At 55.0% G+C, this 22,418-nt stretch overlaps 1 protein-coding gene across 3 annotated transcripts in view; it reads right to left on the bottom strand.

The window, feature by feature from the left end:
- The window catches only part of KCNQ1 (potassium voltage-gated channel subfamily Q member 1), a 320,612-nt gene that overhangs the window by 176,929 nt on the left and 121,265 nt on the right, over positions 1-22,418 (bottom strand). The window contains exon 11 of one of the 3 annotated variants that reach the window (XM_043582001.1): positions 4,415-4,532. The exons of the other annotated variants lie outside the window; for them this stretch is intronic. Within the exon in view, the coding sequence (XP_043437936.1) occupies positions 4,415-4,532 (118 nt within the window). The remainder of the gene's footprint in view (positions 1-4,414; positions 4,533-22,418) is intronic. 3 annotated transcript variants of the gene reach the window in all.

Raw genomic sequence — 22,418 nt, forward strand, 5'->3', positions numbered from 1 at the left:
TGGCAACCCTGGTCCCATCCAAAGAGCTAGCCCCGCCGTCCCTGGAGCTGAGTACAGGGCCGAGCCTTGTGACACTTGCCCCGCTTCCAGAAGGCGTGGGGCTGGCCCTGGCCTCCCTGGCAAACGCAGAATTCAGGTGACCTTAGTAGTGACGTGGGTGAAAGCTGGGCCGCGGGGGCCTTGCTGGAAAAGAGAGATCGAGCGTCTCGGCATGAGACCACAGGGCCCAGGAGAAAGCCGGAGACACGGAAATTCTAATTAAGGCACACGGGGCTGGTTTTGCTCAAGGACCTACAGGCCGTCCTGTCACAGGACGGCCCACAAGCACCCAGTTGCTCGTGGCCACCTGGTAGGGGCCCTGCAGTGCCCCAGCCTCAGCTCTGCCTTCCCTGGAAGGCCCTCCCCATGCCCATCTGTGCCCAGGGTGTCCCGCTATACTGTCCCCGGCGGAGCAGGATGGGCTGGGGGCGGCTGGTAGACAGTAGCTGAGCCTCGCCTGTCCAGGATGCTGTGACAGAAGACGTGGAGGGGGCCGGGGGTCACCATTTCCGGAGGAACCCGTCGGGGGTGGGGGGGCACAGGCGGCAGCGGTCCCGGTGGGCCTGGCCTCTCACACAACCTGCCTTGGGTGTCCGCGTGCAGCCAGTGGGACAGACGTGGACTCCTGGCCATGCTTGGCTGGCTTGGCCGCAGGGGTGGAGGGGGCTTCGTGGAAATGGCTGCCGTGTCCCAAGGCCCCTGGGGGAGGGGCACCCAGGCCACACCCGTCCGCGGTCCCAGTCGGGGCCTCATGCTGAGGCCAGTTCGGGCCTAGCGGCCCACTTCCAAGTGTGCTAACAGGCATGCCGAGGCACCCACACCCCTCACCACCTCATCTCAGGTGAGGCCGGCCTGGCCCCGGTGCGGGTCCTGCCAGCCTGGGGCTTCAGGACTCCCAGGGAGAGAGAGCCTGAGAGGAGACAGAGCCCCAGAAGGGTCCCAGGCCCCGTACTCGGGGCTCAGGGAGCTGGTGTGGAGGCCTCGACAGCCAGAGGGCTTGGCTGCCTGGGCCTCCCCGGGGTGAGGTTGGCCGAGCAGATGTTGGGAAGACGGGTGGGAATCTGATGGCTGCAGATGGGGACGCACAAGGATGCACACAGAGGTGCCCCCCCGCCCCCCGCCACTGTCCTGTCAGTGGCCACAAGGCAGTAGATGGGGCAGGAGCCCAGGAACTCCTCCCGGCTCCTGTTGGGGGCAGGGCTCCTCTCCTCTCTCAGAGTTGGGGAGGGGGCTTTCCCGCCCCCCCCCATTGTCCTAGATGTCCCATCTCTACCTTACGCTGGCCCCTCGGAAACCCTGTGGCAAGGCTCTGGGTGGGGGACGCAGGTGCGCACGGGGCTCCCTTCCGCTGGCCCTGGAAGCCGGTCTGCCTGGAAGGGGTGCATCAGGCTGTGGCCCGGCTCCCTAGAGCTGGGGGCGGGGCAGGGCTGCATGGGGTCTCCGGGGCTCGCGTGGGGGGCTGGGGTGGCCGAGAGCACTCTGTCTCCCTAACACGGTACGCCCCGGCGACTCCCTAGATCGCACCAGGGCTGCTCAGGGCCCCCGGCTCCCCGCCCCTCATCCCGGCCAGAGGCCCCGGAAAGAGGAGCTTCGCCCAGCCCCAGGGACCTTCCCGTAATCAAGGCTGCAGTGACCTCACCTCCCTGGGGCCCAACGGGTGGGGAGAGCTTGAGATGGAAACAAAATGTGTCTTTATTTATGCTTTTAATTTGAATCCTGGATCCGACCCAACGTGGTAATACATTGAACATCAGTAAAACGCTGGAGGACGAATCTGTTTGTCAGCAACTGCTTCCCACCCTCTCTGCCCCCTGCGAGACCCCCGTGCACACCCCTGCCCCTCTCACACACACCAAGGCAGGTGCCCGCGGGGCCGGGCTGCCTGCAGCAGCCTTGACGTGTCCCCAAGCAGCCGGAGCTGTTCAGTTGGGGGCATCCGTCAGGAGGAGTGCCGAGCAGGAGGTGAAGGCACAGAGGGCAGTCGTGGCGCCCCCAGAGCCACCTCTGCCAGCCGTGGCAGGGGGGCTCTGCCCAGCCTGCAGCCTCGGGGGCGTCTAGGTTCTGAGGCCCCCCCACCTCTCCCTGGGCCCACATCACACACCCTTCACCGGGGTTCCCCAGGGCACAGCACCGTGTACTAAGGACACGTTCACACAGATGCCCTGCGGTCTCCACCTTGACCCTGACCTGATGGGACAGCGATGCCTTGAGGTGGCCCCTCTACTGACACCTCGGCTCCCTGCTCCCAGCACCCACCACAGACCAAGTGTGGTGGACAGATCTGCTGGGAGAAGCCCTTATAGGTTCTAGCATGGGGACCCGGCTGGGCAAGGACTGGGGTGTAGGCCCGGACAGCACCGGGGGTGACAGGAGACACCCCCCCCACCCCTCCCCACCCCCCCAGCGAACCTGCCACACTGGGAGTGCTGGCCCGAGAAGGCCCACGGCGGGCGTTTGGGACCGCGAAGCACCCAATCCGCAGCAAGCATCCGGGCCGCTCCGGTCTGACGGCCGCGGTTTTAGAAGAGAAACGGCCCAGTGCCCCTGATGACACTGCCTCTGCTGGCTTGGATCGCCTCCCGGGGCTCCCCGGGCAGGTGGGCAGGCCGTGGCCCCGGGAAGCTTGGTGCATGCTGACGGCCCTCACCCCGAAGGGGTGACTGTTGTGGGCTTGGCTGTGGGCCCCCTGGATCCCCAGTCCTTTATCACCCTCACCCTGGGCCTCCCTGTGGGGATCTCGCAGGGCCAGGGAGCTGGTGAGGCAGCCCTGTCCTTCCAGGGTGGGACTCCTCGTGTGTGTCGAGTGGCTGAGCCACAGCTGGGAGAATGAACGGGCTGGCGGGAGAGAGCGGCGAGAAGGAGCAGCGGGAACCGTGACGCCCGCGTGGAATCCACCTGCCTGAGGGTCATGGCTGTCCCTGCCCCGAGTAGCCACTGCCACCGGAGTCGCACACACCACCAGCCACGGAACGCCGGCTTTTAGCACCCTGCGGTCTCTCTCGTGCCCTGGACTCTGAAAACGCCTCGGCCCAAGTGCCTAAGTCCGCACTCTGCCTTCGGGCCCCGGCCTGGACCCGCACGGCCTGGCTTCCCTGGCTGTTCACACCTCTGCCCTGGCACATTCGCCCAGCAAGCCTGTCCGGTCATCTCCACGGTGGATGGGGGCCCAGAAGCCCCCTCCGCTGCCGGGTCCATGAGGAGTAGTTGCCCCTGCTTCCCAGGGCCCCAGCGGGCTCACGCGAGTCCGGTAAACAGGTCCTGTGCACACTGCCCACCCCCACCACCACCCGGTGAGGCCTGACCCCCCCCCCCCCCGTGAGCCTGGAGGGAGGGGGTGCTGCGCAGGGAAAGATGGCAGGCAGGTCCTGTCCTGCCTGATCACGGTACCATCTTGAGACAGTCCTGCCTTCCTCTTTTGCTGGCCACCCGACTCCGCCAGTCCCGCGTGGGCCGCCAGGAGGCCCTGCCATTTGGGTCCCGGCTGTCTCAGTCCCCGGTCACCTGCCGGGCAGAGGCGGCAGGCCTAGGGCCTCGCTCTGACAGAGGCGCACACGGCTCACGACAACCCTGAGACCCTGGGAGAACGGACACACCCTCCGGAGAAACGTCCGTGGAGAGGACACCGTGTCAGCAAGTGACTCTGGGAAGGGCTGAGGGGAGCGCGCATGTCCCAACACAGAAGGACTCCTCCGGGGAGTCCCCGACGGGGCGGCGGCCAGACAGCGCCCGAGTGCCCCACTGACCCCACCACGTGCTGTCACCACTGGGTGCCCCTGCCGGGAGCACTGAGTCATACATCGCAAGGGAATCACACCATGGCCGGGCCCTGGGGATTGGCCTGGCCACGCCGGGATGGCGGGGGAGGACGGGCGTGCGTCCCAGGCCAGCTGTGCCTCGGGGGAAGGCCAAGTGGAAGGCGTGGAAAATCAGCCATTTCCTCCACCTGAAGGAGCCCCTGAGGACAGCAGCGGCATCTGCCCCTTGGCTCTGGCCAGGGTTCTACGGGGAAACGCTGCTGAAAAACAAAGTCGTCTCTCTTTTGGGGGGCGGGGGAGGGGGCGAGGGGAGAGAAAAACAATCTTCTCAGACGCTCAGAGCACAAAAGCGAGTGGAAAGTGATCAGTTTGGTTTTCCATAAGTCCAAACAAGAGGATCGTGTTCCCAGACTTGGCGGGAGGCGCCCCCGCTCCCCTCCCCGCTCGGTGCCTGGGCGCTGGAGCCGGCCCCTGGCCGCCGGTGGCCCCCAGGTTGCCGAGGGCGGGCGGCAAGCGGCGGGCTCCGGGAGAGCAGGCCTGGGCCCCGGAGCGGCACCGAGGCGGCCCTCTTGAGCCCCGCGCCCCTCCAGCCCGTTCTCCGCGGGCGAGCGGCCACTCACTGTGACACGTGCGTGATGGGGACCAGCGGCGTCTCCCCCTCCAGATCCAGGTCCTCGGCCACGCTGTTGGTTCTCAAAAAGTGGGTCGTGCTCACTTCCAGCAGCATGGGGCTCTTCACTGTGGGCAAAGGTGTGGGGCAGCACGTTAGGCCTCCACGCAAGGCTCGCCGGGGAAGGGCCCGGGGCTGGCCAGAGCCGGGCTCGCGCGTCCGCCCCCCACCCCCCACCCCGCCGCGGGGCAGACTTGCACGCCCCGAGCCCTCCCACAGACTGACGGGACATGCGCCCGCAGGGATGCGCGAGGGACGGGGACGGTACACGGGGCCTCCGCACGGGGATCCGGTGTGGGGGTTGAGGCGGCCCCCCCCGAGCCCGAGGCTGGGGACCAGTGGAGGGCCCCCGACACCCGGGCAGGGCGAGGGCTCAGCCCGGGCGTCTAGGTCTGTCTCCGGGTTCACCCTGAACGTTCAGGCACAACGATAAAACACGGCCGACAGGCACAGGTCCGGTGAGGGACCCGGACCCCCGCCACCATGCCGTCCCCGTCACGCAGACGGAGGGCCTCCCGTCAGCGGAGACCCAGGGCAGTCGTGCTCCTGCCCGCAACGAGTGGCAAGCCTGGGAGAGAGGGGCAGCCGGTGAGCTCCCGGCCCCTCGCTCGGTTCACAGCGTCACATCTGCGACCCATACCCGCCACGAAGGGTCAGCGTAACGTTCAGGCTCCCGGGCCCACCCCCTACAGTCTGGTGCTGGTGCTCAGCGCTGCTGAGAATACGTTATCCGTCCCCTGATTCTCAGTGTGGATTGATTTTTTTCCCTTCAGTTGACGTTGTTATTGTAAAAGAAATTAAGTACTCATTGTAGAAAGTGACACAGTTCAAAGGTCCACGAAGGCTCTCCTCCAAGGTCAACCACCGACGGGATTCCTAGCTCATCTCTCTCTGCTCAGTGGCCGCTGACACCAGGTAAGACCTCTTTTTTTTTTTTTTAACCCACATGGGACAGTGCTGTCCCTGTCACTCTGAGACACGCTCATCTCATTTTTCTGCAGGTATACAGATGTGGGGCTGCGTTTTGGTAGTTGGATAATAGTCTGTGGTTCACGCCTGCCACGGTTAACTCAACCATTCGGTGTTTGATAGCTCCTTAGGCTCTCTTAGCTTTAAGCCGTTACTTTGAGTCGATGCTGAGCCACCCGTTTGTATGAAAACCTGACACCGGGGCTGGGTGAGAGGGTGCTCCCTAGGTAATTTTAATAGATGTTGCTGGATTGCTTTCCCAAGAAACTAGCAATTCAGACTCCACCAGCAAGCGGTGTGTGAATATGACAGCTCCCCCACATCCATGCGCGAACCAGCCCTTGGCACCCTTCCCCGGGGCGTGCCACGCGTGGATGAAGACCGGATCTGGTTTTCCTTTTGTGCTGAATGCCTTTTGTGGCTTGGAGGCCATTTGCATTTCCTTTTGCAGAATTGCCTGTTCATATCTCTTGCCCATTTTTGCTTGTCAATCTGTAGGAAGTGTTTATATATTAAAGATGTTAACTTTTTGTTACATCAGGCATGGATATCTCCCCCCGTCAATCTTTGGTCTTTCAGCCCTTAGGATGGTTGTTTTTATCATAGAGAGTGTTTTATGTGTTTAAGGTGATAACACCTATCTTTTGTTTTGTGAAAAAGGAAGATCTTCCCACTTCAGAGTAATACAGCTGCCTCCTAAATTATTTGTAATATAAACATACGAATGTTGTGTGTGTGTAAGTTTTAACACATTTGGCATTTCTGCCTAACGTTACGGGTGATCGTCAACAATCTGAAAATGTAAAGGTATTGGATACACTCCTAAGAGACTAAAGCATAAACTAAAATTTCTTGAGAAAAATCACAAAAGAAAATCTCCGGACCTCGGGTTTGGCGCTGAGTTTTGAAGCACAAGACTACAGGCTCAATCTGTGAGGGGCAGAAATGGAAATGTTGGACTTGATCAAAATCCCAGGCATTTGCTGTGCAAAAGACGCCGCTAAGGGACGCAGAGATAAGCCACGGACTTGAAGAAAGCATTTCCACGTCAGCTGTTTGGGCAAGGGCTTGTATCTAGAATATACGAAGAACTCGTGCAAGCAGATAGCAGGAAAGCCCCCTACCCGATTTATGAAGTGAGTTACGAGCAAGTACCTAAAAAGATGCCCAGCTCAGTCGACACCGGCAGCTGTTAGGGAAATGCAAGTTAAAACCACAGCGAGCTGCCACGGCACCCTCACCAGAATGGCTGAAATAAAAAAACAGAAACCGAAGCCTGACGTTGCCACGCAAACAGGAGGACACGGAGCGCCTGGAACTCTCCAGCCGCTGGCGGAAGTGCAGAACGATGCAGCCACCTTGGAAAAGACTCGGGTGGTCTCTTACAGAGTTGACCGTGCACTTGCCATGTGATCCAGGAGTCCTTCCCCCAGGGATTTACCCAAGCGAGTCGGAAATCCACGTTCACAAACACCTGTACGTAAGCGTGCGCAGCAATTTCGCTCACAGTCGCCAAAACCCGGAAACAGCCGAGATGTCCTTCAGTCGGTGGAGGGACATACCGCCACGTCCGTACAGTGCAACAGCACCCAGGACCCGAAGGAAATGAACTAAGAGGTCCTGCGGCAACGTGGGGGACGCTCGGATGCATTTTGCTCAGCAGTGAGAGAAGCCAGATGTAAAAGGCTGCACATTATACGATTCCATTTATATGACATTCTGGAAAAGGCAAACCTACAAGGACATAAACCAGATCAATGGTTGCTAGTGTTTGGGAGGGGGGAGTATCTGACTTCCAAAGGCACGCTCAAGGGAACTCCCAGAGCTGTCGAACTCCTTCGTAGGGTGCTATGGTGGGGGACACACGAATCCAGGCATCTGTCAAAACCCACAGGGCTGCAGATCTCCAGGAATGAATTTTACTGTATACAAAGGAAAAAAAAAAAAGCCCCAGCCAGCCTGTTGGAGGGTCCTAGGAATGAAAGCAGACCGTGAAAAAAGTGAGTTCCGTGTTAGGAATGTATGACAGTACCTACCACACGGCACGGAGAGGAAGGGAAGGAGGAGGCGGCCTACGAAGCCTTGGGAAACAGTCTCTTGACTGCCATAACCGTTAGCGCTCCGGCCGGTACTTACGCTTCTGGTGGGGGGGAGGGGGGACCGCACATACACGGGTTAAACAAATAAGTAAAGAAAGTAACACACCGAGTGTGTGTGTGCAGTGGGTGGGCGGGGCAGGAAGGAGTCCTGTGGCCAGAAATGTTGGTATGAACTCCTACTTCGCTAAATATACCACACGTGTGTACTCGGGCTGCGTGCACACACCCCCTGGCCCTGCCCACTGGGAAGTCCAGAAGCAGTGACGGCCCAGGAGCAGCGGTCACACCCTGTACCAGACCTGGTGCCTGAAAGTCACTCGCTTCCCGGTAAAAGGAACCAGGGCTCTCTGGCCAAATGAGGATTCTGGGGCAAGGCGCATACACGACGAGCCTCAAGCGCTGTTCAGCGCCAGAAAGGAAGGGGGCACGCAAAACACAAGTGGAAGGGACGGGAGACATGTCAGACGGACGCAGGAGCTAACCCAAAAGGACTGTCAATCCGATGGCCAAAGCTAGAACGTTTTGAGTGACACAAATAAATAATAGTCCTGAATTCCGGCCCAAAAAAGAGGTAGGCCTGAGTCCGTACGGATACAAATCAACAAACAAACGACCGGGAGAGAGGGACAAATCTTCCTCCACGGATGGACGGTCAAATTGGCAGGTGAAGCTTCAAGGAGAAACTTCAGAGTGTCTCGCCTCAGATATTTCCTTGCCGCTGTGGTGGCTGTGACAGCTGTTCCCTCCACACTCTTGTCCTGGGGGAGGTGGGGCACGAGCCCCCTCCCCCGGAGTACAGCCGACTCAGGACTCGCTCCAACCACCAGGCTATGGAAACGGGAAACTGGGGCCCGGGGAGCGGAGGGACCTGTCTGACACCATCTCAACCGCACGGGTCATGGTTAGCAACACCAGTGACAGACCATGCTGATGTCGTGGACCCTGATACGACGCGGTGGGCAAAGCTGACTTCCGTGGCATTCGCCCCCCAAACCTGTACCCCCGGGCTCCCGAGATGCCAGACAAACCCGGACGTATTCCTCAAGCGTCAAGGTCGACGAAAACCAAGGGAGGACCGAGGAGGCGTTTTTGCAGATCGGAAGAGACCTGCTGGATAGGAGCGCACTCGGTAACCGTACTCGGTGGGTCTTGGGACGGAAAAAGGACATTAGTAGTTGAACTGGGAAAATCCGCGCGAGTGGGCTGGACTGCGCCTCATAATAGTGTTGCAACTTCTTAGTTTTAATAACGGTGCAATGGTTACGGAAGGCGGGGGCATTAGGGGAGGCCGGTAAGAGTGGGGGTGGGGACTGCTAGTTTTGCCTTTCACGTAAATAAAAAAAAGCATTCTGAAAGCTGAAGCAAAAAACTAAAAAAAAAACCCTGAAGTCAAGAGATAAGCAAATCCTGTATACGATAGTAGGGGAAACTCTTCGGTATTAATGAAGGACGTACAAGCACTCTAAGGGGGACATTACCAAACCTTAGTGAGAGGCATTCAGGAAGATAGAACTGAATTCGGAAATACGCTTTTGCTCCGTTGCCGAGAAGGCTCCGTAGCGAAGAGTCTCCTCAGACCTTCACAGCCCTGGCACCCGATTCTACAATTGGTCTGGAAAAGCCAAAAGCTAAATCGAACCACGTTCTCGAAGAGCAGCGGGGTAGGAGCGCTGGCTCCACCAGGCGCCGGCGTTTCTCGAAAAGCCGTGGTCATCGAGACGGCGTGTTGTGGATACGGAGCGTGGCAGCCGGGCCAGCAGGACGGGGCCGAGTGTCCGGAAATAGCCCACCTGCACAGGGACGCTTAGCTGTGTACCCCAGGCGGCCTCACGCAGCAGGCAGAGGATGTCTGGGGACAGTTGGCCGTCCACGTGGGAGAAACGTCCCATCGGACCCTCATGCCTCACACCAAAACTTCATTCTTAGCATTCCGGGCGACTGAAGACCTAACGAAGACAAGCAAAACTCTGAAGCCTGTGGAACCGAATCTAGAATAGAGTCGTGACCTCAGGCTTTGGAAGGGCTTCCTGAAAGTTCCAATATCCACGCGGGGAAAGACCGGTGGGTTCCGCGACACTAAAACTGAGACCTGGTCATCAAGCACCACCTCCCAGGGTGAAAAGACGGCTACAGAGGAATGGTGCCCTTGAAATACAAAGAACTCATGCAGATCTGTAAGAAAAAGACAAACAATCTAAGGAAAAACGGGCAACAGGCACGTCACCAAGGAGGGATCAGAATGTCCTGAGAGCACGTGCAAAGGTGCTGTGCCTTGACTAGCACTCAGAGAGCTGTAAATAAACTCGGAGCTCACGGCCCGTGGGGGTGAGGGGCAGACTTCCAGCAGGAAACCGCACAGACATGACTTAGTCACACCCGGGAGAAGGGCTGAGTGAAGGGATCTCTGCCCGTGACATTCCCAGAGAGCACAGGAAAGTGACCGGTAAGCCTCGAAGAATGTGTCTACATTCAGAGGCTCACAGGCCTGGGACCTGGCGAGAGCACTGGCTGCCCCATCTCAGAGGCTCGGGGCTGAGATTCAAGTGCCCTGGGTTATATTATACAGTTGTCAAGTGACAGGGCTGAAGCTTCGTCCAGGATTCAAATGTTCTTTCAAAAAAAAAAAAAAAAGGAAAGGAAAAAGAACACAAATACATATTTTCATGTCTGCATCACTTGTATACAGAAGGCGAGAGCAGCACAACGGTGGCTGGAAAGCGGGGCTGCTTTCTGAGCACCCGAGGTGACAAGTGCCATCTCCAAAGCCCCGCGGGCCAAGGGTGAGCCACCTGACCCCTGAGAAGCACCCGGCCCTGGTGTTGTAGGAAATTGAAATGCGCACGTCGGTTGGCTGTCCAGGGCGGGTGGGGCCTGCGCCTGCCAGAGAAGAATGTGCACTGTTTGGTTTAATCCTGGGAACAGCACAGGGGCCCCGCAGCGAGGGGCAGCGAGGGGTTCCACAGGTGTGTTTTTCCAAACCGAAAGGGAGGGCGCTGCTCTCCCCGTTTCTGTGTCACAGACTGCGGGCTCTGCCTCCCCCACCACGGGCAGGCAGGGGCCAGGGCCCTAGACCACCTCCCTGGTCCCCAGCTGCAGCGGCTGGGGGGAGGGGAAGCGGTTCCTCCGCAGGTACAGCGACACACTGCCCCCTTCAGGCGAGGGCCCCTGGGAGGGCAAGTGCCGGTCCCGAGAGGCTCGCAACCCCTACCTCCGAGGGGCCGGGGATGAGGACAGACAAGGGACGGCCGGGCCTGGCCGCGCCCGGGGCGGAGCCCACAGGGCAGCTCATCCGGACCCCGGGCTCCCGGGAGGGCTGGACCCTGGGGAGGAGAGGGCTGCGCCCTGCTCCCGGCGACAGTGAAGTCATACTTCCATTAAGACCGTCCCAGTTCTCCGACGCTTTAATTCCTTGGCCGCCTTCGCCTGGTCTAGGCCAGAATCTGGGCCTCAGTTTTCAGGGCAGAACAATTGTGTTTTCTAGGAAAATGGGAGGTCTGGGATGGCGAGCAGAGCCTCTGGCTTGGCGACCAGCACAGCTGGCCATGCGGGCTGCCAAGGCTCACCCTCCCCCCAGCAGTGCAGCAGCTCCCTTCCCGGCCAGCAGCCCTGCTCAGGAGGGCGATTTAAAGTTCCTTGACAAAAAAATACGGGCGCAGAAAAAAGACTGGAAGGAAATACACCAAAATGCTAGCTGTGTCCGTGTTTGGGTGAAGAGACGGGTGGGCGATTTTCGTCTCCTAACTTCTCGTGTCCGTGTGTCTTACTCTGGGCGTGCGGCACGTTCCCCACGGCGGGAGGCGGCACTTTGTGGGTGTCCCTGCGTGCGTGCCCTGCCCTCCCTCCCCCGGCCCCGCACTCCCCATCCTCCACCCGGAGCCCCAACCGGCCACACGCGTGCCCGAGGCCTCCGGTCCCCGCCGCACACCAGGTCTCGTGTCCTTTGACCCCACGCAGCCCCCTCACCCACACGGCCAGGCCGGCTGAACCCCGACTCGGGGGCATGCCTGGCTCCCCCGAGATGCGGGAGGGGCTCCCATCTCCCCATCTGATGCTCGGGTATGACCTCGTTCTGCTGCCCCAGCAGCCCCACGGGATCACAGCTCCCATCTCTGTATCTAGATGAGCAGGAAGGTTCCGAGAGGCTACAAACTGTGCCTCAGGTCACGCAGACCAGGCCGGGCCTCCAGCACCAAGTCGGACTCCAGCCCCTCCCCTTCCCCCAGCACCCCACCCCCGCCCGCCCTCTGCCCTCCACCCCGGGGAGAATCTGCCTGGTAAAGTCACCCGCCCTGCCTCGTGACTGATTAAAATCCTGCATAATCTCCCAGGTGTAACCCAAGTCCTCGGTCCCCAAAGCTCTCCCGCCCCCGCCCCTGCACGGGCCCTCAGGTCTGGGCCAGGACCTCGCCTGTCACCTCCCGTCTTCCCTCCAGGCCTCAGGCACAGGCGCGTTCCCGGGGCGGCTTGTCCCACAGGGGTAGACACAAGCTGCCCCTGTCCTTCCCCAGTCCAAGCCCCCTCCCTACCCCCCTCCCCCGAAATCCACCCCCCCCCCCCCCGGCGGATTTGCCAAAGCCCTGTAGATCTACACCGTGAACGCACACCCCCTCCCCAGGGCATCCGGACAGCTGCAGCCAGGCCCTGCGTGACATCGCTGAGCCGCGGCCCCGGGCCTGTGCCAGCTGCCTGTGCCCGGCTCACAGACCCCGAGCCAGCACGGCCGTGCCGCCACCTGTGTCTCCACTCAGAGGCGAGAAGTAAGGGACATGGGCAGAAAGTGTAAAAGCCGTTCCCACAACAGCTGCCAGGAACGGGCGAGGAGCGGAGCGAAAATGTATATTCACAGCTGGCACCCGGTCCCGCTAGGAAAATACCTTGCTTGAGTGGACACCTGTTGTTTTCGCCTGCCCGGCAGCCAGGCCCGGCTTTGGGAACAGCTTCTCGAATCTTCCCTTAGGGAGCGGCCCCTTCCCCGCTCCCGGGTGCCCACTGGCTGTCCCCAGAGGGGGCCTGTGGCCCAGGTCTTGGCCTTCAGAGGCAGGCCTGAGGATGGCCTGTACCCTGGCTCTCGTTGGGCCCAGACCCTGGCAGGAAGCACGGGGAAAGAGACGGCCTCTGTCTGCTGGGTTTGCTGAGCTGGCGGCCATCTTGTCCCCCTGGGAAGCGGCTGCCCGAGGCCAACCCGTCCCAGGGGCCAGAGCACAGAGGGAGCAGGGCGGGTGGGGGAGAGTGGGAACGAGCAAGGCCGATCATCCCAGCCCCGGGGTCCAGCTGTGTCTGAAACAGCTGGGTCCAGATGTACAAGCCAGAAAATGTCCCTTTTGTGCTTCATTCAGCTCGGTTGAGTTTGGGGTTCCATCGTTTGTTACCGACAGAGTCCTCAGGAATGTGTGTGACCGACAGGGGTGAGGCGTGGGCCCCAAGGGGTGGATCTGGGGAGTCCAGATCACAGGAGAACTTGGGAGGCCCTGGGCAGAGGGGACGGGGACGAAGGCGGGCCTGGGGACCCCTTGGGAAGGGGCTCCCGCAAGCTGGTGGCTGGCTCTCTCCCGCTGGGGTGCGAGCCCCGTCTCTCCACCCCTTCGGTGGGAGAGGACGGGTGTCCCTGACGGTGGAACGGGCCGGGTTTCCTGTCCAGTCGAGGACACGTGCGTGGACGTGTCACGGCGGCGGTGTGGGAGACGGGGGCGGCCTTGGCAGCCCCGGCCAGCCCCGGGGACCCCGGGCTTCCCACAGGCCCGGCGTGGAGGGCGCCGAGGACCCTCCCCAGCGGCCCCCCTCCCCGCAGAGCCTGCAGGCCCCAGCACACTCAGCTCCGACAGGGACCAGAGACGTCTGTGCGCCCAAGGGTGGGGTCTGCAGAGCGGGGGCGCCGGGGAGGCCAGGCCAGGGTCGGCAGAAAGGGAGCAGCACCGCCACCCACACAACCCTGCGACCCTCTGGGGTCTCCGTGCTCCGGGAAGTCACTGTCCGAGCCTCCCCAGACACGGTTTCAGGGGGACGGTTCCCGGCAGCGAGAGCGGCCCCGGGAAACGTTAATATACAATGGAATCTGGGCTGAGCACTGTCTTCTCCAAGAGTTGAGCTCACAGGACATTCCCAAGAAACCTCTGGAGAGGTGGGGAGGAAAGTTTCTGGAGGTCTTTGGATGAAGAAAACAAAAAAGTGGCCTTGATTTTCAAGGCAAAATTACAGAGGGAGAAAAAAATGTTTTTAATCTAATTAAGAGCGATGTTTTCACCTTCCTCACCACAGCACGGAAACATGCCAGCTCCTCACTTCACACAATAATCACGGCAATTAGTGAGGGAGAAGACTTGGAAGCCGGTGCAGATGTTCTCAGAATGTTTAATGGGGAAATGAGTTGCAGGCCTCGTTCTCAGCATCCGGCTCCAGGCCCTGGCTACCAACTCCAGACATCTGCTCGGGCCCCACCCCCAGGCCCCGAGGGCGCGGGCTTGAGAAACACAGGTCCCTTCCCAGGCCGCCTCCCAGCCAGGCCAGAGCCGGGGCCGAGAGGCTCCCCACGGCTCCCCAGGCCGGAGCCTGGACAGTCAGAGCCACCCCAGAGCCGGGGGTGGGGGACGTTGTGCGGGGGAGGCTCCACGTCAAAATCATGTTAACAACCCATGTCAGAAATCAACTCGGCCCGGCTCCCCCACCCCGACCCCGCTGGCGGCAGGAGGGCTGGGGGGGACTGGGAGAGGGCAAGGGGGCCCCGAGGGGAGCGCAGCCACGCACCCCACGTCGGGGCACGGAAAGGCACGGGGACGTCGGGCCGGCATGGCCGCACGGGCCCCCTTCCGACGCTGCCGGCCTCTTGGCGGGCCCGGGAGTCAAAGTGGTCAAGCGTGAGGAATTTCCAGTCATTGGAGAAAACGTGGAGAAGCGAGGAAGACGCTTCCTTGAGGACCAGTCGGTTCCAGATGCCGAGGGGCACGTGGCTGGCCTCATCTGGCTGCGGGAGCGACTCAGCCCCGTGTGGGTCGGGCGGCCCAACCAAGCCTCCCAGAGGGGACACGGCGGCAAATGCCACACGGCCCCTGCTCCCCGGGACGCTTGGGCAGCGCCGGGCCCCGCCTGTGCGCCCTCAGCACACGCGTTCCAGACCCGCCAAACCTGCCACATGCTTTTGCGAGCACCGTCTCTGACCCTGGGGCCCTCTCGGCCACACGCGGGCTGGGCCAGAGGCGGCGAGGGGCAGCCCCCGGCAGGCAGGCAGACACCCCCGGCCACCTTAGCCGCTGGTGGGGGCAGCTCTGGGTGCTCTGTGCAGCTCCCCGGCCGCCCACCGTGGAGCTCTCCTCAATAAGCGTCCTGCGTGAGGGTTCCTGAACTGGGCTCTGTATCCGGTGGAACTGACCCAAGACACTGTGACAGGAAGCCACTGGAGCATTTTAAGCAGGACAGCGGCAAGGTCCACTTCGTATTTAAGGAATTCCCTTCGGTGGCTGTGTGAAGAATGGGGGGTGGGCGGGTGGGAGGCAGGGCCGGAGACGGAGTGAGGGGTGAAGAGGGCAGGGCAGCAGCCTGGACCAGGAGGGTGGCCGGAGAGGAGATGAGGCACGGGGTGGGCACGGCCCAGGGAGTCAACAAGACGTGTTGACGGGTCGGACAGACGCCCTAAGAAGGAGGCACGGGTCCGGACGACGTCCGGCCAGGTCTGCGGAGCAGAGGCTCCCTGCTCCCTTCAGGCCTCTGAACCGACCCTCCGCCAGGGCACGGGACCAAGACGTGCCGATGAGAGCAGACCCGAGTGTGCCTCCAGCCGCGCTAGGAGTCCGCGCACGAGGGCCTCGGGTCTCCTGCGGGTGGACAGACGAGCCCGCCTCGAGCGGTGCTCCCGCCGTCGCGAGCCTGTGGACGCAGACACGGGAGGTGAAGGCTAAGGCGCTCAGCCAAGAACGGGAACGTTGAGAGGCCTCGGCAAGGATAGAGGAGTGTGTACCTTCAAGGACCCTTCCCTTCGGAGGCCTTGGAAAGTCAAGCAAAACCTTCCAGAGTCAACGTGGCAGAGTCACAGAAGGCGGTGACTTGGAAGTGGGCGGGACGAACCGTGGCGTTTCCACCTGCCCTTGCCAACCTCCCCCCACCCCGCCCCCGGCTCGGTGGCATCTTGAGGGCAAGTTCACATTCCCAGTGTCGGGGGCCCTGATCCTCAGTTCTGGAAGGAACAGAGTAGTGAGAGTGGGCGGAGGGAGTCCAGCAACTTTCAGCCACCGGGACAGGTTACAGTTGAGGGACACAACAGAGCATAGAAAGCCTGGGGGCAAAGCTGGACAAAACAGTGTCTTTTGGAAATCAGGCCGCTCAGAAAGCACCGTGGCTACTGAGAGATTGAGAAAATCCAAGCTCACGCCCAGGGCAGGACGCATGCTTTGGAGAGTCCCGAGAACATGCCAAGCTTTCGCCGCCGGCTGAGCTCTGCCCTCGCCCCAAACAAGAGGTGAAGGCTAAGGCAGAGTTGAAGAGCCTGGACATTTGGACGCAGAAGTACCCCCGCACAAAGCAAACCTGCAAAGATGGGAAGAGTCTTTTATTTCTCCCTGTCCCCAGTTCTCCCTCTGTTTTTCTGACCCCTGGAAACCAAGGAAAAGCTTTGTGAAAATACAAACTGGGCACGAACTAAAGGAACTTCAGAGACCAAACACAACAGAGTTTACAGATCTCACAAAAATGCGTTAGAAGTCACTAAGCAGCTACAGCCCACGGCAAAAAAAAAAAAAAAAAAGAAAAGAAAATCTTAAGGGAAAGAATCTGCTATCTAGCATTGCTGCATATAATATTTAGAATACCCAGTTTTCAACAAAAAGTTACGAAACATGTAAAGAAACAGAGTATGGCCCATTTACAGAAAAGACAAGCAGCTAGTGTTCCTGAGGAAGCGCAGACATCAAACATACTAGACAGGCTTTTAATCCGCTTTCTTAGAAAGGCTCAAAGAACTAAAAGAAATCACAGACGGAAGTCAAGGGAACCAGAAGAACAACACATGAACAAACACCTAATGTAAATGAAGGTAAAGTATAAAAAGAAATGAAACAAATTCTGGAATTGCAAAGCATAATGGCTGACATGAAAAACGCGGTACAGGGTTTCACCAGCCTGTTTGAACAGACGGAAGAGTCAGCGAAGACAAAGATAGGGCAGTTGAAAGTATCCAGTCTAGGGAACAGAAGGAAAAAATGTGAAGGAATAAGGAACGGACCCTAAGGACCTGTGAGACACCATCAAGCATGCGAAAATATCCATCGTGAGACTCCTGGAAGGAGAGGTGAGAGTGAGCACGTCATAACCAAACTGCTAAAAGACAAAGAACCACGAAAAGAGTGAGAGATGATGTATCGTGTATGGAAACACACAATAAGGTCCACGTCAGATGTCCCCTCAGGAAGCATGGAGGCCGGAAGGGAGTGGGATGACCCTTTTCCAGCGGTGAGAGAAAAAGGAGTCGAGGATTCTACATCTGGTAAAAGTACCTTTCAACAATGAGGGGACACTGTCTTGTACACTTGAACACTGTTATGTTAACTGTACTGGAATTATAATAAAATTAAAATTAAATAAAATATAAAGTAAAATAAAGTAAAATAAAACAATGAAGGGGGGGCACCTGGGTGTCTCAGTTGATTGAGTGTCTGACTCTTGATTTCGGCTCACGTCATGATCTCATAGTTCTTGGGACTCAGCCTTGCATTGGGCTCTGTGCTGAATGTGGAGCCTGCTTGGGATTCTCTCTCTCTCTCTCTCTCTCTGCCCCTCCCCCTTGCTCCCACATGCTGTCTAAAAAATAAATAAATAGAAATAAACAAGGGAAAATTAAGATATTCCCAGAGAAACTAAGGCTGAGGGAGGTCAGCCCTAGTAGACCTGCCCTACAGAAAATGCTAAAGAAAGTTCTTCAGGCTGAAGTGAGAGGACACTAGACGGTAACTCAAAGCTGTACAACAAAAGAATTCCGGAAAAGGGAACCGCATGGGTGAACATAACAGCCAATATCATCATACTTTTAGTTCGTAATTCTTTTTTTCGCATGTGACTTACAAAACAAATACATAAAACAGGAACTACACATCTACGTTATTGGGAACATAACGTATAACAATATAATTTGTGACAATCACAACAGGGTGATGAAGCTGTACAGAAGCTGTGTGTTATATGCTGTTGAAGCCAAGTTGGTATCAGTTGAAACTAGAGCTTTATGAATTTAGGATGTTTAGTGTAATCCTCATGGTATCTACTGAGAAAGCATCTAAATATACATGGCAGGATTGAGAAGAGAATAATTGTAAACTACCCCAAATCAGTTAAACACAAAAGGCAGGAAAAGAGGAATGAGAAACAAAAAAGGTATAAGGCATACAAAAAACCCCAGCAAACTGGCAGTCCTTCCTGATCAGGAGTTACATTATGTGTAAATGGATTACATTCTTCAATCAAAAGACAGAGACTGGCAGAATGGATAAAAAGAAATTCTACATGCTTACACTGTCTACAAGACATTCGTTTTAGATCTAAAGAGACCAACAGATTGGAAGTGAAAGAATGGGAAATTATATTCTATGCAAACAGTATCCAACAGAGACGTGGAGTGGGTATCCTAATGCCAAGGAAAATAGACTTTAAGTAATGGTTAATGGAGACAAAGGAGGACATTATATATTGAGGAAGGAGTCAATTGGTCAAGAAGACATAGCAATTACGAATATATGTACTTCAAAGAACAGAGCCCCAATACATATGAAGCAAGCATTGACAGAATTTGGGGAAGATGCTGACAGTTCTGCAATTATTGTTGGGGACTTCAATACCTCACACTCCATAATGCATAGAACAGCCAGACAGAAGATCAACAAGGAAAGAGAAGATACGAACAACACTACAAACCCATGGGACTTAACAAACATCTAGAGGACACTTGACCCAACAACAGCAGAATATATGTTCTTCTCACGTTCTCATGTTCACATGGGAGAGTCTCCAAGATGGATTGCATGCTAGGCCACAAAGCAGTCTCAGTACATTTTAACAGCTGAAGTCATACAGAGTATCTTCTCTAACCAACATGGGAGGAGGCTAGAAATCAATAATAGAAGGAAAACTTGAAAAGTAACAAATGGGTAGAAATTAAGCAGACACTCTTTAAATTAACGGGTCAAAGGAGATGTCATCAGGGAAATTAGAAAATACTTTGAGATGAATGAAAATGAAAATATAACATACCCAAACATGGGTGCAATGAAAGCAGTGCTCAGAGAAAATTATACCTGCAAATTTCCCCTTTAAGATAGAAAAAAGATCTTCACCAACCTAACTTTATAGCTTAAAGAACTAGAAAAAGTAAAGTAAACCCAAAGTTAGAAGGAAAGAAGTAAATAATAAACATGACACTGGTGAGAGGTGCAAGAAGATAGAAAAACAGCAGAATCAACAGAATAAAAAGTTGGCCGAGTTTGAAAGGATCAACCAAACTGACAGACTTTTAGCATTCTAGAATGACTAAGAAAGAATTCGAGACCGTGAACATAAATAAAATAGTAAATGAAAGTGGGATGTTACACATAGCCTTACAGAAATAAAAAGGATTAGAAGACAACACCATGCACAGTCATACTTCAACAAATTATATAACTTGGATGAAATGGACAAATTCTTAGAAACACACAAACTACAAAAACTGACTCAAGAAGAAACAAATTCTGATCAGATCGGTATCAGGGAAAATGCTTGAATCAGTTGTCAACAAACTCCTAAGGAAGAAACTCTAGGAACTGATGAGTTCAGTGGTGAATGATGACACCAAACATTTAAGGAGGAATTAAAACCAATCCAACTCTAACAAAAAAGAGGAGGTCACGGTGTGTGTGGGGGGGAGGACACTTGGCTATACATCCTGTAAAGTTAGTATTACCCTGATGTCAAAGCCAAACAAATACAACACAAGAAAGCTAGATACCGATATCTTTATAGATGCAAAACCCCTCAACAAAATACTAGTAAGCCAAATCCAGCAGCGTATTAAAAAGATTATATACCATGACCAAGTGGGACTTAACTCAGGAATGGAAGGGTGGTTCAACATAAGAAAAATCAATGTCATACATCACGTTATTAGGAAGAGGAAAAAAACCCACATGAGCACCTCAATGGCAGAAGTCAGTGTCCAACGATCTTTCAGAATAAAAATTCTTAGGGAAATAGGAATAGAAGATAACTTCCTGAATATGATAAAGAACATTTATGCAAAACCCACAACTAACATCATACTGGTGAAAAGACTGAAAACTTTCCCCCTCAAATCAAGAATTGGACAAGAATGCCTGTTTTTACCACTGCTTTTCTCTAATGGGCTGGAAGTTTCAGCCATAGCAGTTAGGCAAAATCATCATCATCATCATAATAATAATAATAATAATAATGATAATAATAATAATAATAAATGACACCCATGTTGGAAAGGAAGAAGCAAAATTACTTTTATTCATAGATGACATAATCCTACATCTAGAAAATGCCAAAAAATCCTCAAAAGAAGAAAAAATAAAAGAAAACCATCTACTAGAGCTACTAAATATGTTCAGCAAAGTTGCAGGGCACATAGTCAACCCACAATGAATCATTTGTTTCTATACAGGTGAACAACCTGAGGAGGAAAACTTGAAGTTTCATTTATAATAGCATCCATGTTCATGGATTGGAAGACAGTACTGTTAAGATAACAGTATTATTCTATGATCTATAGATTCAGTGTATTCCCTATCAAAGGTTAATGGCCCCCCTATTTTTTTAAGCAGAGATGGAGAAAGTGTTCCCGTAATGTTTATGGAATTGCAGGGAGCCCTGACTTACTAAACTGGTGTTGAAAAAGAAAGTTGGAAGACTCACACTTTCCAATTTCAAAACCTACACAGAGCTACAGTGCTCAAAAGAAAGTGCTGCTGCCATAAGGACAGACGTAGAAACCAACGGAATAAAACAGAACATAGCAATAAACCTTCACATATATGTTCAACTGATTTCCAGCAGGGTGTCAAGACTATTCAATGGGAAAGAGTAGTCTCCTCAACAAATGGTGCTGGGACAACTGGACAGCCCAGGCACAAGAATGAAGTCGGACCCCTTCCTCACACCATATATGAGAGCTAAATATGCAGGTATAAGAACTAAAAACCAGGGGCGCCTGGGTGGCGCAGTCGGTTAAGCGTCCGACTTCAGCCAGGTCACAATCTCGCGGTCCGGGAGTGCGAGCCCCGCGTCAGGCTCTGGGCTGATGGCTCAGAGCCTGGAGCCTGTTTCCGATTCTGTGTCTCCCTCTCTCTCTGCCCCTCCCCCGTTCATGCTCTGTCTCTCTCTGTCCCAAAAATAAATAAACGTTGAAAAAAAAATTAAAAAAAAAAAAAGAACTAAAAACCATAAATGTCTTAGAAGACACAGCGGTAAGTCACATGACCTTGGATCTGGCAATCAATTGCTAGATACGCCATAAGTGACAAAGACAACATTGTGAATCTGCTAAATGCCACTGAATTGTTGGACTTGAAAGTAATTAATTCAAGTTATGTGACTATTACTGCATTAAAAAAGGGGGGGGGTGCAGAAGACTTCAACGAAGCAGAGACGTAAAGAAAGTAACAAAAACAACGGTGAGTATGGTTAAGGGCGGCCCCAAATGCAGATCACTGGACGTCTCTGAGGAAGAAAATAAAAATAATACAACAGAAAACGTACTTAAGCCCTTACCTAACAAAAATTCCTGTAAATAGTAAAATCTAACTCTTGCACTTCTGGTACCACGTGGGTAGCAGGGAGTTTATCTAGAATAATCGATCCTGAGACATTTTCTAGTAAAACTGTAAGACTTTGCAAATAAAGGAGATGGCCTCCGAGCAGAAAGATGAAGTAATTTACAAAGGCGAGAGAAGCATGCTGGTGAGAGACTTCCCACCAACGGTGGGACGGCAGTTTCAGAACCCTTAAGCCAGTGGAAGCCAAGGATCCCACATTCAGCCAGGCTGACCTTCCTATATCAGGGTGACGGAGAACCTGTCATACGTGTGTATGGATGTTGCACACGGCGTCCTGGCGCAGGGACTCACACCAGAGGGGGAGCGACGTGCAACCACTGGGAGAATGGACAGGCCGTGGCAAGAGAGGGGACGGTGAACGCTTTGTGTATTTCACTTTGGATGGGGACCCAGATAGAGTCTTGGCTGGAAGATAACGTGAACGTCCTGTGTTCTGACACAAGAGGAAGAATACCAGTCTGAGAGGACAAGGAGAGAGTAGACAGTATGTACCCGATGTAGGGTACAGATAGTAGGACTTGGAAACATCACAGATAGGAATCCAGAGATACAGTTAAAACGGCACATCAAACAATATAGGGCCGAGTGAGAAAAAGGGGTATTAAGCCAGAAGGAAACCAGTAATGCAAAGGAAACCGCTAGGGAAAAGCATATGTAAACGTTCTTAAACCCCCAAGTGATTAATGAAAAAGCAGAGCACACACACAGAACAGAGCAACGAAATCAGTATGACAGAACACAGGAGATAATTTCAATAGGAGATAATACAAATGCATCAGTTCTACTAATAAGTGACAGTAAAAAACATGCCTCTCAAAAGAAAAATCTATTTAGATTGGCTCAGAAAGCAAAACCCCACTCTATGCAGTTAAAAAAAAAAAAAGACATCTAAAATTCGGTGACTGAAATGGCTGAAAAAATACAGGAATGGGTCAAGATTTATCAGGTAAACGTAAACACCAACAGGGCAGGGGGCGTGACTCCGGTATCGATGAAAGCATCATTGATGCTAAAAAAAGAAAATCATTAAACAAGACCTGTAAGGATACTTTTAATACTAAAAGCTGTATGTCTTGAT

The sequence above is a fragment of the Prionailurus bengalensis genome, chromosome D1, assembly GCF_016509475.1.
Source record: "Prionailurus bengalensis isolate Pbe53 chromosome D1, Fcat_Pben_1.1_paternal_pri, whole genome shotgun sequence".
Lineage (NCBI taxonomy): Eukaryota > Metazoa > Chordata > Mammalia > Carnivora > Felidae > Prionailurus > Prionailurus bengalensis.